The 16,101-nt window shown below is 34.7% G+C and overlaps 1 protein-coding gene across 1 annotated transcript in view; it reads right to left on the bottom strand.

Annotated features, from left to right (window-relative positions):
* Positions 1–16,101, bottom strand: part of Wdr44 (WD repeat domain 44) — a 101,565-nt gene that overhangs the window by 39,600 nt on the left and 45,864 nt on the right. Inside the window, 3 exon segments of the mRNA XM_004645685.2 lie at positions 12,653–12,736; positions 13,493–13,629; positions 14,837–14,932. Coding sequence (XP_004645742.1) covers positions 12,653–12,736; positions 13,493–13,629; positions 14,837–14,932 — 317 coding nt within the window.

Below are 16,101 nucleotides of genomic sequence, written 5' to 3'. Positions count from 1 at the left end.
AGAAAATGTAGGCAATTTCATAGTTATAGTATCATATATTGTAGAAATCAGCTTTCATGTTGGATAATATACTAACTGGCAGAAGACAGGTGGGGAGAAGAGGGTTTAAATTTCACACACCTGGGCTCCATCTCTAGCTAATCTGTTTGGAGAGGATTGGGTGAGGCCATGAATATGTGGTGAGAAATAGGTTGATAATACTGTTTTAGAAAGTTCTTAAAAAGAGACCTTATCAATAAACAATAATTAAAGAGGATATAATTTGAGGTTTAGGTATTTTTCCACTTCCTTTTATTTTTTTTCTATTTTATTCTTTATTTTGCTATTTTTTTCCTTTTTGTTCCTGTTACTTTTTAATCTAATTGTATTTGTTTCCTTTAACTGTTTAACAGGAACCTTTATCTTACTTTTCTTTCTTGATCTTTTACTTAATTTTCAAATTTTATTTCTTTAATTCTCTCCTTCCCCATTGCCTTTGTCTCTACCAGTATAATCATTAAGCTTTCTTAATCTTTAGATGGTAAACTCTAACATTACTGTTGAATTCTTCTCTATTGTTAGTGGAGGTATAGTTCTTACATTTAGTAGTCTGTGCTAGTGTTTTCCTTAAACTATAATTACAGATTTCCTTACTATGGTTAGGGATGGTAAAATACTGGTTCTTATGGTATGTCAATATCCAGTGGGTAAAGTAATCCAATATAGTTCAGTAGTCCATAATAGTAGTGGGTTATCCGTAGGACTGGCAATGTCAGAAGTGGTTGACTTGAGCCTTTTACAGCTCAGCATATTAATATGGCTTTACTTTTTATACCTTGTTTCTATATTTTTCTGCTGGATGTTTAAGACCAAGATAAAGCAAGACCTATATAACAAGAAATGTAACTTTTGTATCTGACAAGGTCAATAAAATCCCCTCAGGATTTAGAGTGAAATCCTGTACACAGTTTGTAGATCCTTTGTCAGTGTCAGCCATGTGGATGAGTCACGGCCATTGCTTGGCCAATGTGCTCTCTGTGAAAGCCTGAGAGAATGTTTTCTCTTCATGTGACTCTCCTTAGGCACATTCTACATCATTGATTACTTTCCTCTGTGGCCCCATAATCTCCTCAATTAGAAAATTTGGGACACAACTGAGTTACAGGATTCACGCACCTACAATATTTAAATAGCAATAGAATACTCATTTCTGACAAAACGAAACAAAAAAAGGCGATACAGATGAAGGACCATTTTGTATCTGTATATACAAAATAGTTAGGATAGACATATAGCTACTTTCTCCTAATTGAATGAGAAGAAAGATTTATACTAATAGTATTTAGACAGGATATCATTTCTGCATCTTGTACAATGAATAACCACTATGAAGACAACAATATGCAATGCATTCATGATTGAAACTGTCCTACTAATCACTTTTGAAACTGTCTCATTGCCATTTGTTTCTCGATAAAATTAATAAAAAATAAAAAAACATATAAATTAAGAAATATCCAGTTGGTTTATTACTCTATTATTGTTGCTAATTTTGCTACTGTCAGGGTGGTATAGTTGTTGCCATTAATGGGTTTTCTCTGCATTCCAATACTTGCATTGTCTTTGTGTCATAAACAATACTACGGCTCATTTTCAGAGAACTGAGTGCTGGGCCAATTATACAGTACCTTTACCTCCCAAATTAATAGAGGTGGTTGGAACTTGAGACAGAGGCAAAGGCCTATAATTAGTCATGCTCAGAGTGTATTACTGAAAACCAGACACTAAATGATTAGATATGCATACTGGTAATGATGCCTTTCCAATATAATTGACCCCCAAATCTCAGTGTATGCGCACCCATAAATGCAAGTCCGTGCACACACACACACACACACACACACACGTCTTTCTATCCACAACAGAATGATGAGAGGCCAAGGAAACATAATGCCTCCAACCAAAACCCCAACTCCAGTGAAGCTGATCCACAGGGCAAAGGGGATGAAATCAAAAGCAGTACAACTAAAATACTTGAAATGATAAGAGGAGATAAAAACCAGGTTAACCAAGTGCTCAAGGAACTCACAGAAGATATAACCAGACAGATAATGGGCTTAAAACAAAACAGTGAGTTCATAAAAGATACTATCAAAAGCTAGCAGAGCTAAATAAAGTGATACAAAACACAAATGAGCAGTTTAGCAAGAAACTGGAGTTCATAAAAACGTCCCAAACACAAATATAGGAGAAAAATTTTACTTACTGAAAGTACTCTAGGCTGGGGAGATAGCTTGGTGATCTAAGTGTCTGCTTGGCAAGCGCAAGGACCCAGGTTTGATCCCCAGTACTGCATGACATAATGGTCTGGGTGCTGAGCATGCCTGTAATCCCAGCACTGGGGAGGCTGAGACAAGAGGATCTCTGAGTCTGAGATGTGCAGTGAGATCCTGTACCAAAGGAAGAACTCATTCACTCACTCACTTACTTTATGGTCAACAGAAGTGGCGTATAGTGAGGACAGAGCAACACTTGAAGACAGGACTGATGCTAGTGACTATATACTTAGAAATACTTTTAAAACAATGAGAAGATATAAAAAAATTGATCCAAAGGATGCTAGATGATTCAAAATTAAATAATTAAACATGAACTCGAATTAGTGAAAAATCAGAAGACTTCACATATGGCATAAAATCCTGTTTATAGAAATAAAAGCAAAACCATGTGTGGTGGTGAAGGCTTGTAATCCCAGCTCAGGGGAGGCTTAAAACAGGAGGACCTCAATGAGTATGAGCTGCATAGTGAAACCCTGTACCAAATACATGAAATGAAAAAAAAAAGAAAACACAAAGCTCTTAAAAGTATTATGTAAATCATTTATAAAGGTACACACACTACAATTACAAGGGACTTTTTAGTCTGGGTCAATACAGCCTAGAGTAGACTGTTTTCAAGCCTTAAAATAAAACGACTTCCAACCCAGACTGTTATTTCTTGCAAAACTATTTTTCAAAATTGATGTAGAAATAAGATCTTCCTACCATACAGAACACTTTAAGAAATTCATGAGCAATAAACCAGCACTCCAAAAGATTCTAAGAGATATTCTAGAGACAATGAAGCCAACAATATCAAAATGTCTAGTAGAATCAATACATAGGGCAGCATGAGCAACTAAGCAGAAGGGAAAAATAGAGCAATCAGTAACTGGAAAATAATGTATTGAAAAGAACAAGGTAATACCCTTCAGGCATACTTTTCAATGTGAATGGCCCTAATTCACCAATCAAAAGACATAGGTTGGCAGAATGGATCACAAAATAAACCTCAACAGTATGCTGTATGAAAGAAACACACTTAAATATAAAGAAATGCATAGATTGAAAAACCAAAGGATAAAAAACAATGTTCTATACAAGGAGAACAGTAAAACAAACAGGACTACAGCAATTTGACTATCAGACAAAGTAAACTTCATGCTAAACCTGTGAGAAAAGACACAGTAGCTCACTACTACACATTGCTTAAGAAAATAATTCAACAGGAAAACATAAAAGTTATCAATATGTATGCACCAAAAGGGGGCAAGCCCAATTCATAACACAAACACTACTTGACATAAAAGATCACACAGACATCAACACAATTATACTGGGGGACCTCAATGTGCCACAGCCACAAACTGAGATATAAACTAGACCAAACAAAAACCAAAAAACTCCACAAAGAAATATTAAAGTAGAAACAAACTGACTCAATAAATACATATGGAGTATTCTGTCTGAGAACAGAATATGCTTTCTTCTTAGCAGGACACAGAACTTTTTCCAAAGCAGACCACATACGCAAATGAAAAAGAATAAAAATTATCCCATGCATATTATTAGATCACAGTGCAATGAAACTAGAAATCAAAGGCAAAAGAAACCAGAGAAAATATGCAAGCACATGTAAATGAACCAATATACTCTTCTCATAATTAGTGGGTCACAGAAGTATTCAAGGAAGACATTAGATGGCTCCTAGAATCAAAGCATAAAGCCAGTAAAAGATATCAGAACTTAAAAGAACATAATGAAAGCAGTCTTAATAGGGAATTTAAAGCTATAAATGCTTACATCAGAAAAAGACTTGATTCCAAGTAAGTAACCTAATGATGAATTTCAAGTTACTATAGAAACAAGAACAATCCAAATCTAAAGATAGTATAAGGAAGTAAATTGTAAAGATCAGAGCAAAAAATTAATGAAGTTGAGAGTATAAATATAAAGAACCAATGAATCAATGAAGCAAAGACAAATCATTACCCAATCTTACCAAAATAAGACCCACCCCAATGAAAATATAAATGAAAAATAGGAAATCACCAAAGATACTGGCAAAATCCAGATTATTAGCGACTTTTTTTTTTGCTGTACCAGGGATTGAACTTAGGACCCTGAGCTTGCCAGGCAAGCGCTTATTCTACTGAGCTATCTCCCCGGCCGTTAGCAACTACTTTGAAAACCTGTATTCTAATATATTGAAGAACCCTGAAGAAATAGTCATTTCTAGATACATATGCACTACCAGAACTGAACCAAGAAGATAATAAAAACCCTGAATAGTCCAATAACAGGGAATAAAATTAAAGCGTGTATGTATGTATGTATGTATGTATGTATCTATCTATCTATCTATCTATCTATCTCCAGGATCAGATGCGATTCATAGCTGGATTCTACCAGAACTTCAGACAAGATCTAAGGTTAACATTACTCAAACTCTTTAATAAAACTGAGAGGCAAGGAGTACTCCCCAAGTCATTCCTGAAAGTTAACATTATTCCAATTCTAAAACAAGACAAGGACCCCCCTCCTAAAAAATAAATCAAACTACAGTCTTATCTTTTCAATGAACACAGATGAAAAAAATCTTCAACAAGATATGGGCAAACAATAGACAATCATCAAAAAGATTATATATCATGATCAAGTAAAATTCATCCTAGAGATGCAGAGAAGGTGTTCCAACATATGAACATCAACAAATATACTACAACACACAAACAGGACAAAAATCACATGATAATTTCAACAGATTAAAAAAAGGCCTCTCACAAAATCCAATATCAATTCATGATTTTTTTAAAAAAAGCCCATGAAGAAAATAGGTTTAAAAGAACCTCTTTTGAATCTGATAAAAGCTATTTTTGACAAACTTATTGCCAATAACCATATTAAGTGGGGAAAAGCTGAAAGCTTTCCCTCTAAAATTGGGAACAAGACAAAAAATGTCCACTATCATAATTCCTGTTCAATAAAGTACTAGAAACATTATCCAGAACAATCAGGTAAAAAAAGAAAAAAAAATATAAGTCAAACTTTCCTTATTTGCAGATGACATGATTCTGTACTTAGAAGACTGAAAAAAAATGCACTAAAGGATTCCTAGTACTAAACAAATTTGGTAATGTACAGGATACAAATTCAACACACCAAAATCAACAGGATGCCTATACATGAATAACGGACCCACTGAGAAAGAAGTCAGGAAAACAGCACCATTCATAATGGCTTTAAAAAAAAAGAAATAGTTAGAAATTGACCTAACCAAGGAAGTGAAAGATCACTTCAACAAAAACTATAGTACTCTGAAAAATGAGATCAAAGCGGACTTCAGAAAATGGAAACATATGCCCTTGTCCTTGGTGGGCAGAACCAACATTGTCAAAATGGGCATATTTCGGAAGGTGATACACAGATTTAATGCAACTCAAATGAAAATACCAGTATTCACTACAGAACTGGAGAAAACAATCCTAGAATTCATATAGATTTAGAAGAGAGAATACCAAAAGCAATTCCAGGCAAGAAGAGCAAAGCAGAGCAAAGTAACACAATCCTAGACTTGAAGTTATATTACAAAGCTGCAGTGACACTGGCACAAGAACAGACATGTGAACCAATGGAACAAAACTGAAGATTTGGAAACATTTCTTTCAGTCATCTGGTCTTTGTCAAAGGGGCCAAAAACATATCCTGAAGGAAAGATAGCCTCTTAAGGACATGGTGCTGGGAAAACTGATATCCATAGGCAGAAAACTGGATTTAGGTTCAAATTTCTCATCCTGTACTAAAATAAAATGAAAATGATTCAAAGATCTAGATGTTGAAGATAAAACAATCTTCTGGAAGTTAAAATAATATAGGTAAAACTCTTGAAGACATATGTACAGGTAAGAAGTTTCAGAACAGGGGGCTGGAGAGATGGCTCAGTGGTCTAAAGCACCTACTTAGAACAAGCTTGGCAAGGCATCAGGGACCGCGGTTCAATCCCCCAGCACCACATGCCAGCCAGTCCCGCCCCCTGGTGGGCTGAGCTGGCCACACACACACACCCCTCTCTCTCTCTCTCTCTCTCTCTCTCTCTCTCTCTCTCTCTCTCTCAAATAAATAAAAATAAAAAAAAATTTTAAAAAAGAAGTTTCTGAACAGAATCTAAATTGTACAAGAAGGGCTGGGGTGATAGCTCAGTTGAATAAGTGCTTGCCCGGCAAGCACAAGGCCCAGAATTTGATCCCTGGTACTGCAAAAATAAAAAGAAACCCAAAACCAAACAACAACAACAAAAACTGCACAAGAAATGCCATCAAGGGGGCCTGGCCCTAGCTCAGTTCTTTGGGGGCCTGCCCCTTAGCTCAGTTCTTTAAGTGGCTGCTTCAACAAAGCAGTCAGGCTCAGGTTGCTGTGGTTCGTTCCCCACAACACAAGCCAGCCAGTCATGCCTTGAAGGCATTCGGAGCAAAAAAAAAAAATGCCATCAATCATCAACAAATGAATATAAAAAAGCTGCACAGCAAAAGATACAACCAATAGAATGGAGAAGCAACCAATAGAATGGAGAATAATATATATCTATATCTATCTATCTATCTATCTATCTATCTATCTATCTATCTAGATATGTCTTTTTTTTCTTTTTCTTACCTGATTGTTCTCGATAATGTTTCCAGTACTGTGTTGAACAGGAATAGTTTTTATTTCCTTTTTATAGCGATCACTATAAATGGATCTAGATTCATTTGTGTAACTACACAATTAGTGTCTATTTGTTCCAATATAGTGGAGAAATAGCATGGGAAAAAATTCTGCCAGCTAGGTAAGAATTCACAAAAAATTAGAAACCATAAAGTTAGGTGAAAGCAATCAGACACAGAAGCTTAAATATTGCATGGTTTATCTTATATGAGATACCTGAAATCTAAAAAAGATAACAGGAACTAGGGAGAATTTCTCCAGAAAGGAAGGAGACCAAGAGATGGAGAGGTTGAGGGAGGGGCCAGGATGGGAATGTAAAAAAGAATTAAGATGTGTTAAATATACATGCCAACTCATTATAATGAATGTAATGATTATGCAATGCAAACATGTACTAATATAAATGAAAATTTGCAAAAGAAGAGGCACTTACTTACAAAATGCAATGCTTTGTTAGCCTAAAATATCATTTGAACCTTCTCTTCAGTTTGGGTATTTGCACAATGTAACAGAACTATATACTTCAAACTTCCATTCATAGGATTTAATGATTTTTGTTCAATGATGTTAGCTTCAAATTTCATATTTTAAGATAAGAAACTAAGCACAGTACATGATATTTAAAACCAAAACAATGTATAAGTCAGGTGTAAAGTTCTACCAGTTCACGAGATCTCAAGATGTTGTAGGCAGCAGTTTTAAAATTTTACTATGCTATTTATACCTGCATATGAGGCTGACTACTATTAGTGGTTAGAATAGGTAAGAGGTAGAAAACAAATGTCCTTAATAGAAAAATGGCTAAAAACTTAGAGAATATAAGAAAATTTGAGACAAATCTCAGTTCTTTAAATGTGTTAAAACTCTTACTCAAAGCCTCTGCACTTGTAGTTATTTACAACTGAAACACCCCTCCCCTGGCTAATTCCTATTCACTTTTTAGGTCTCAGATCAAATGCCTCATTCTCAAAAAGACTAGTTTCTTGTTGTATATGCCAAAATACCAGTTTTCTTTTTATAGTGATCACTATAAATGTACCTAGATTCATTTATGTAACGACACAATTAGTGTCTATCTCTTCCATTTATCTGGAAGCTGTATGAGGGCAGAGACTGGAATTGTTTTCTTAAATGCTGTGTAACCAGCACCTAACACGCATGCCTGGTGCATAGAAAGACTTCAATATATTTGCTGTTGGTGCTGATATGAAGATTTTTCCAAAGTATAAATATCATATGGTTTCCCATATAAGAGAAAGTATAAATTAAAAGCAAAATAAAATGTAGGCAATAGGATTTTTTTTTGCAAATGGTGGGACCAAGAGATGGAAGGAAGGAAGGGGACGTAAAAAGAATTTAGATATGTTATGTACATGTACCAACTCTTCAAATTGAATTATTATTCATTATGTACTATAACTATGTGCCGATAAAATTTTATAAAAAATGAAACAAGATAATCCCAGTTTTAGAAGAAAAAAAAAAACTTCTTGGGGCTGGGAGATCACCCAGGAGTCTAAGTGCATGCCTGGCAAGCAGAAGAACCCAGGTCCAAACCCTGGTACCACATGCCAGCTACTGAAACTGGGCATGGTGGTGCAAGCCTATAATCCCTGCACTGGGGAGGCTGAGACAGAACGATCACTATGAGTTTGAGCTGCATAGTGAGCCCTGTACCAAATAAATAAATGAATAAATAAATGATTAAAAAAGAATAAAACTTCTACAATGCATCAAACTATTACATAAAAAAAACTTTACAAGATTATTTTTGGAGGTGAGATTATAAGAAATTTTCACATTCCATTTTATACAATTTTGTTATTACTTTTGATAATCAAAAGATTATAAAACAACCATTTCTAAATATAAGGTCTCTATTACCTATAACCTCAAAGATTTTTTATTTTAAAAGCCAAGAAAATGTTTTAATTATTTTAGATGAGATTATTTCTAAAACACATTTTTCTATGTCTTGTTAAATGACAGCTAACTAGTTCTGAGTGAGACGACATGGGGCCACCCGGATCCTGATTCGACCCAGAGCCTAGGTCCAGCGTGGAACCTGCAGCAAAACTCCCTGCAAAGAGGCCAGAGGCAATACCCACCCAGCTGATTCAGGAACAGAACATCTTGCCAGAGTGGCACAGAGGGTTCACCTCCAAGGGCTGCAACAGGAAGAAGTGGAGCACAGCAACCAAATCCAAGCCACACCCACTTGGACGAGTTTGAACGTGGTAGAGCCGACCTGGTGCTAAGGTAGTAACTCTAAGTTCTACACCAATGGTCAGAGGACAGTGCTGCAGAAAATGACAAAGAGAAGGAACAAAATACAGTCTCATGACTCGAGCCCACCCAGAACAAATACAGAAGACACTAGCATAGAACAAATTAGAAATCACACACCTGAAATTTCTGAAATAATAGTGTCTGAAGTAAAGAAACAACTACAGAAAGATATAGAGGAAATCAGAAAAGAAATAATTTCTGAAGTAAAAAATGAAATAACTATAGTGAAAGAATAAGTGCTTCAAAGGAAGACACTGATAAAAAAAATAGAGCAGAATATAAAAATGATAGAATCCTTGAATAAGCAATATAGGAAAGAAACAATGTATGAAGCAGATCCAAAGTGATATACAGGAATTTAAAACCTCAATCACAAGCTGGCAAAACCATTTGAAGGAAAGAGAATAGACTTTCAGACCTTAAAGACACCACTGCAGCTAGTGAAAAAGATCTCTTAAAAACAACTAGGATGCAGGAAAAAATAATTCAATACCTGCAAGATGATGCAAAGATGAACAATGTGAGACTAATAGGCATCAATGAGAAGGAAGGAGTCAATACAAATGATATAAAAAGAATATGGATGGGGGCTGGGGAGATGGCTCAGTGGAATAAGTGCCTCTCTGGCGAGCGCAAGGGCCTGAGTTCAATCCCCAGTTGCACCAAAAAAACAAAAACTAACATCCAAAAGAATATGGATGGAAGTAATAGCAGAAAATTTCCCAAATATGGGGCAACAATCTGACATTCAGTAACCGAAGCATATAGAACTCCAAATAACATCAACCTATTTAAAACCACACCCAGACATATAATAATCAAGATCCCAGAAATTCAGCACAGGAACAGTATACTAAAAGCCGCTAAAGAAAAGAAACAGATCACTTTTAAAGGAAACCCCATCAGGATAATGGCAGATTTCTTTTCACAAACCATCAAGGCAAGAAGAGCATGGAGCAAAGTACTTCAAGTCTTGCAAGAAAACAAATTGCAACCCAGACTGATATACCCTGCAAAACTCTCTTTTAAGTATAATGGAGAAGTGAAATACTTCTGACAAAGAACAACTTAAGAATTTCATGATGACAAAGCCAAACCTACACAGACTACTAAAAGATGTTCTAGAAAGGAAGCAAAATGACCACAACTCCATTAATGAGAATGGAAAGAATCCACCAAATAGGGCAAACAATTAAACACAGGAGAATAAGAGGTATATAAAAGCAGTCTTTCAGTTATTCTTTTGTATACTGCAGCAAGATATTTCCATCAGCATACTCTACAAATGGACTTCTCCTGCACACTATGGGTCATGATTCTGTCTGGGTCTATAGGGTGGATATCCAGGAAATAGCAGTAGCTCAGTCCCACAAGTGACACCTGGACACCAGTAAGTGTTACGGACATTATTCATGTCTACGACACACTAGAATTTTGTGTGATATCCTATCCTCAAACTGTTAGAAGTGCTGGTCATTTATTTGTCATTCCAGTATTTATCGTATGTTTTATTCTTAGTAATTCTTTACTATCATGAAAACTTTTTCGTAGTTCAATTGTTTTGAAACATTTAATTTTTAATTAATTAGTATTTAATTTTCTGAATATTGCTTAATCTTAATTTTTGTTTTAAGATTCATACTGTATATTTGACTTATAATCTATTTAAAAGACATGGTATGATATTTTCTCCTAGTATTAGAAACTTTAAAAAGTATATTAAAAAAAGAAAAGAATGACAGCTAATGTTTGGTCAGATTATTTCCTTGATGTACAGGGTCACTATTACCATTTCTTCTGTTCTTTAATTTATGCTCTTGCAAGAAGTTTGCAAGTGGGCCATGTTATTGCTTTCCCTTCAGTCTTTGAAGTTCAGAGGCAGGATCCAGGGAAGCCAGAAACCAGGGTCAATCTCTTCTGTCCATTAGCAGCCTCATCATTTTACCTCAGCTTTCAGTGCAAGCATGACTCTGTTCTGTTTATCATGGCATGAGAAAGTGCTGCTGTACAGACAGTTGTGTTGCATGAATCCTTTTATCATTTTTGACTGATATCTTTCAAAAAGAATGTGATCTGATATTTTATGTCAACTTACATGCTTACAGTTTGCTGCTTCTATTTTGCTCTGTTCTCAGATATTAGATGGTCAGATTTCGTCAAAGTACAAAGTCAGGATAATGACTGAATAAACCTAAAGAGGTTTTCTGTTTGAAAAATGAACTTTAATGCATGGACTATGTGGCAGCTCTCCTGCATATATTTATCCTTCTCCTGAATAATTTGTTTTTTTTTTTTTTAATTTTTTTATTTTTTATTTTATTTATTTGAGAGAGAGAGAGAGACAGACAGAGAGAGAGAGAGAGAGAGAGAGAGAGAGAGAGAGAGAGAGAGAGAGAGAGTGGTGTGTGTGTGTGGCCAGCTCAGCCCACCAGGGGGCGGGACTGGCTGGCATGTGGTGCTGGGGGATTGAACCGCGGTCCCTGATGCTTTGCCAAGCTTGTTCTAAGTAGGTGCTTTAGACCACTGAGCCATCTCTCCAGCCCCCTCCTGAATAATTTGTAATTCTCAGGTTGTGATACCTGCCAGTGTTTGGAAGCCAAATTTCAAAAATCTGAGGTGTTAGCACTTACCTTCACTGAGGGAACATCATTTCTAAAAGTTCTCAGTGCTTCCTTTGATACACACTAGGAAAATATATCAGACTGAAGTACAGAATTCAAGGTAGGGCTTTGGATTGAATTACTGGCAATCAGGTGACTGTGTATAGTAAGTACAATTTATATACCTACCACTGTGTTAGACATTTGTGGGGGAAATAGACAGTAAGATGAAAATCCTTTTGTAGCATATGGTTTAATCGTTTAACACGTACTTCTTTTACTTTTTAGATTGGAAAATAGTTTAATAATGATAGAGGGAAAAAGTAAGCTGTATGGACTGTAAGTATTACAGAAATTGAGAAAGGAAAAGTTGCTATGAATTAGAGTAGTCCAGAAGAATCACACATAGTTGAGTTTAGAAAGATAAATAAGGTGCCAGTGAGATACCTCATTGGATCTAACCATGGTCCCCTGTGCCTGCCTAAGCGTGGTGATTAACAAACATATAAACCAGAGAGAGAGCATAGATTTAAAACAGTATGGCAGTCTTCATATTTTTCTAATAAACACTACAAATGTAAAATAATATTGTTGGGTGAGGTGATGTACACCTGTAATCCCAGCACCTGAGAAGCTGAGGCAGGATGACTGCTGTGAGTTGGAGGCCACCCTGGGCTACATAACGGGACCTTATCTCAAAAAACAAAAAAGCAAAAAAACAAAAGAGAAAAGAAAAAAGAAAAATGCTGCACTGTAACTTACGTTTTTTGTTTTAATCTTCCACCATCAGTATCTGTTGGCTGAGACTGTAACTTCTCTTCATCATCTGACTGTGCTGCATCATTACTACAAGAAGGGAAAGTTGTTTTAAAGGAAACAATTTCTGCTACTTTTCAAAAATTTCTTTATTCTTACTATATAATCAGCTAATCAGGGTAAGAAAAGAACTATAGTAATAATCTTTATTTGATTTTAGCTTATATGATGTTCCTGAGAATTTAATGGCTTTAAAGACTGAAGAATAAATTTTAAGGTAATACAAAAAAACTTAAGTGATTGAAATTTAGTAATTTATGAAAAACCTATCACAAACAAAGTTTTGTGCTGGGAAAATGCACTATATAGACATGTTAAAAAATACCTAGCAAATGTCTTCTTCCTTATTCACCATAGACACCTACAGTATATTTAATAAAGAGGCTCTTACATTTCTAGAAATTTCACCTTGTATTTACCTATATTTTATAGTAGAGTCAATCACCTTACTTGAAAGCTGTTTTCTGTCCCTACAAAACCAGTACAAACACTTATAAAAGCAAGATTTCAGAAGATTGGGTGTTTGCTCCACATGGCTTGTTAGCCTCAGTTATGTTTTAATGTTGTTGGTAGTGTAATATAAACCATGTTTAAAGGAAAACTAATACTCTGAGTTTAAGATTTATCTATTTTCTCTAAGTAATTGTATAGCTGTAAGAGAAAACAAATTGAAGAATATACATATTAACTATTTTAATTCCAAATCTAAATTAGGTATTGCAATAGTTCATAAACAGAAATCTTCACTACTTGAAATTCTGTACATGATAAAACATTAGGCCATACCTTACATATTCCTTTGTCCTTCTCATGATGTGTAGCGTTAGAGGATTAATACCTGTTGGCAGTTTCTCTTCAGCAAGACTTAAAGGTATTTCTTCTCCAGTATCCAGGTTCTTAATCATTACACTAGCTAAAATTTCCTGAGGTAAAAATAACACGTACATAACTATATTTCTGAGTCTACAAGGTTCTTCAAAATTGAAGGACTTTCTAGATACTGTACATTCAATACTGCACAAATGATTTTTAACTTTTATTGAGATAAAGCTTACATACCACAAAAATGCACTTAAAGAATATAATTCAGTGCTTTTTAAGACATTCAGAATTGTGTAACCATTAGCACCAAATTAAATATTTATATCATCCCAACAGGAAACCTCAAGAACAGTCACACTTCATTTCCCCCTCCTTCTGGCCTCAGGCAATTATTAATCTACTTTCAGTCCATGGATTTGCCCTTCTCAGGCATTTCATATAAATTTAATAATGTAATATGTAGATTTTCGTGTCTGGATTCTTTCAGCATGCTGTCTTCAAGGTTCAGCCATGTTGTAGCATACATCAATACTTCATTCCTTTTAACAGACGAATGGAAATATTATCCATTCATCTGTATGCATAGTTAAGTTGTTTCCACTTTGGACAATGACGGATGATGCTGGTATGAATATCTGCACAATTTTTGTGTGCATGTATTCATTTTGCTTGGGTGTATTCATAGGAATGTAGTTTCTGGGTAAGGGTAATATGTATAATAAATCAAGGAACTGGCAAGCTGCTTTCTAAAGTACAGTAATTATAAAAAATACATTGTTTTGAAAAAATACCTTGCTGACCAACACATGTGCATTTATTCTAGTATATAACTGCATGAAAGGGCAAGTTTAAGTCAGAGCTACAAAATGCAACATATATAAAAACCTAAAATAAAGGTAATCTTCATTTTATGATTATTTTTTGACCTAGCTGCAATTTGTTATATATTTTAAAATAACCAGTACAAAGGTTCCTAACATGAAAATGATAAATGCTTAAAAAGATGGAAATGCGAATTATCCTTATTTGATTATTAAATACTATATTAGGTATCAAATCATATTGTACCCCATACATATAAATAAATACTAAATGTTAATTATAAAGAAAATATTGAATTGTGGTAAATGATACATAACACAAAATTTACCATTTTAACCATTTTTAACTATATACATCAGGGTCATTAATTATATTCACACTGCTGTTCAATCACCATCCACCTCCAGAACTTTATCTAATCTTACATTATAATTGTTATATTTTATTTCTTTAATAACAATAATATAAACAAGTCTCAAATTCTACCTCATCAGTTAGTTCTCTTCCAGAGTTTGATCTAGGTCTCTGTGGGCCCATTACTTCCCCTGCTATTGTCTGTCCATCAGGTGCTTTTCCATTTTCCTGAAATTATAATTTTATAAACAGAAAGTAGAGAGAATTTCTATAAATTTCCAATATTCATTACCACGTACAAAGAATTCCACTATTACGATAATAAAGGCTGGGCCGGGGAGATAGCTCAGTAGAATAAGTGCTTGCCTGGCAAGTGTAAGGACCCGAGTTCAATACCCGGTTCCGCAAACCAAACCAAACCAAACCAAACCAAACCAAACCAAACCAAACCAAACCAAACCAAACCGATAATAGAGGCTACTTAAAAAATTTAAACGGGACATTCTGTCTCAGTCCTTTATTATTTCTATTACAATGAAAACAGAGATCAAAACTACTGCTGCCCATTAAAAAAAGCCTAAGTAATTTTAAAAACAAATAAATGTTTTATTTGAGCCTGGCCAAAAGCCAGCCCTTTACTAAGATTGCTGCTAATTCAGACTATGCACAGATATCTCCAAGACAGGAGTTGGAACCTTTTTTTCTGTAAAGAGTCAGATAATATATTTTAAACTTTTGGTTTATTAACTGTTTCTGTTGCATAGTCTCCCACTTTTTTTGAAAAAGAGAAACATTCTAAAAACACAAAGACCTTTTCAATCATAAAAAAAGTAGAAGACTTTTGGGAAAAGAAAGGGGACCAAGGGATAGAGGGTGAGGGAAGAAGGAAAATAAAAAGAAGATGGGTTGTTGAAATGTATCAACTCATGATGAATGTAATCATTCTGTGTTGCAAATATGTACTAATATAAATAAAAAATAATTTTTCAAAAAAATATAAAGACCAGGTTTAGCTTAGGAAAACAGGCTGCTACGGACTTATACTCCAAGGCTGGGACACAACTATACCATCATATCTCCCAGTTGGCTACCCTATCCCACTTCAAGTATTGAGATAGCTGAGTCCCAGAAGTGACCCTAAGTAGCAGAATTTGGCTGTAGTAAAATTCACAGAATTTCTTTTTTATAGCCTACTGCCTAGTTAAGTTAAATGGTTTTCTTTTTATGATTAGGGAAAGGAAATTACAAAAGTTCCTCAATTTTGATCAATATTAAGTTAGGTCAATGAAGTGACTTAGTTGATGTTGATTTTTATCAATAATAATATAAATAGCAGCTTCTGTCAGTTTTTTTTCCTTAATTTTTATTTATTTATTTATTTATTTATTTATTTATTT

The sequence above is a fragment of the Octodon degus genome, unplaced genomic scaffold (assembly GCF_000260255.1).
Source record: "Octodon degus isolate 3935 unplaced genomic scaffold, OctDeg1.0 scaffold00236, whole genome shotgun sequence".
Classification (NCBI taxonomy): Eukaryota; Metazoa; Chordata; class Mammalia; order Rodentia; family Octodontidae; genus Octodon; species Octodon degus.
This window is presented reverse-complemented; position numbering and strand designations above follow the sequence as displayed.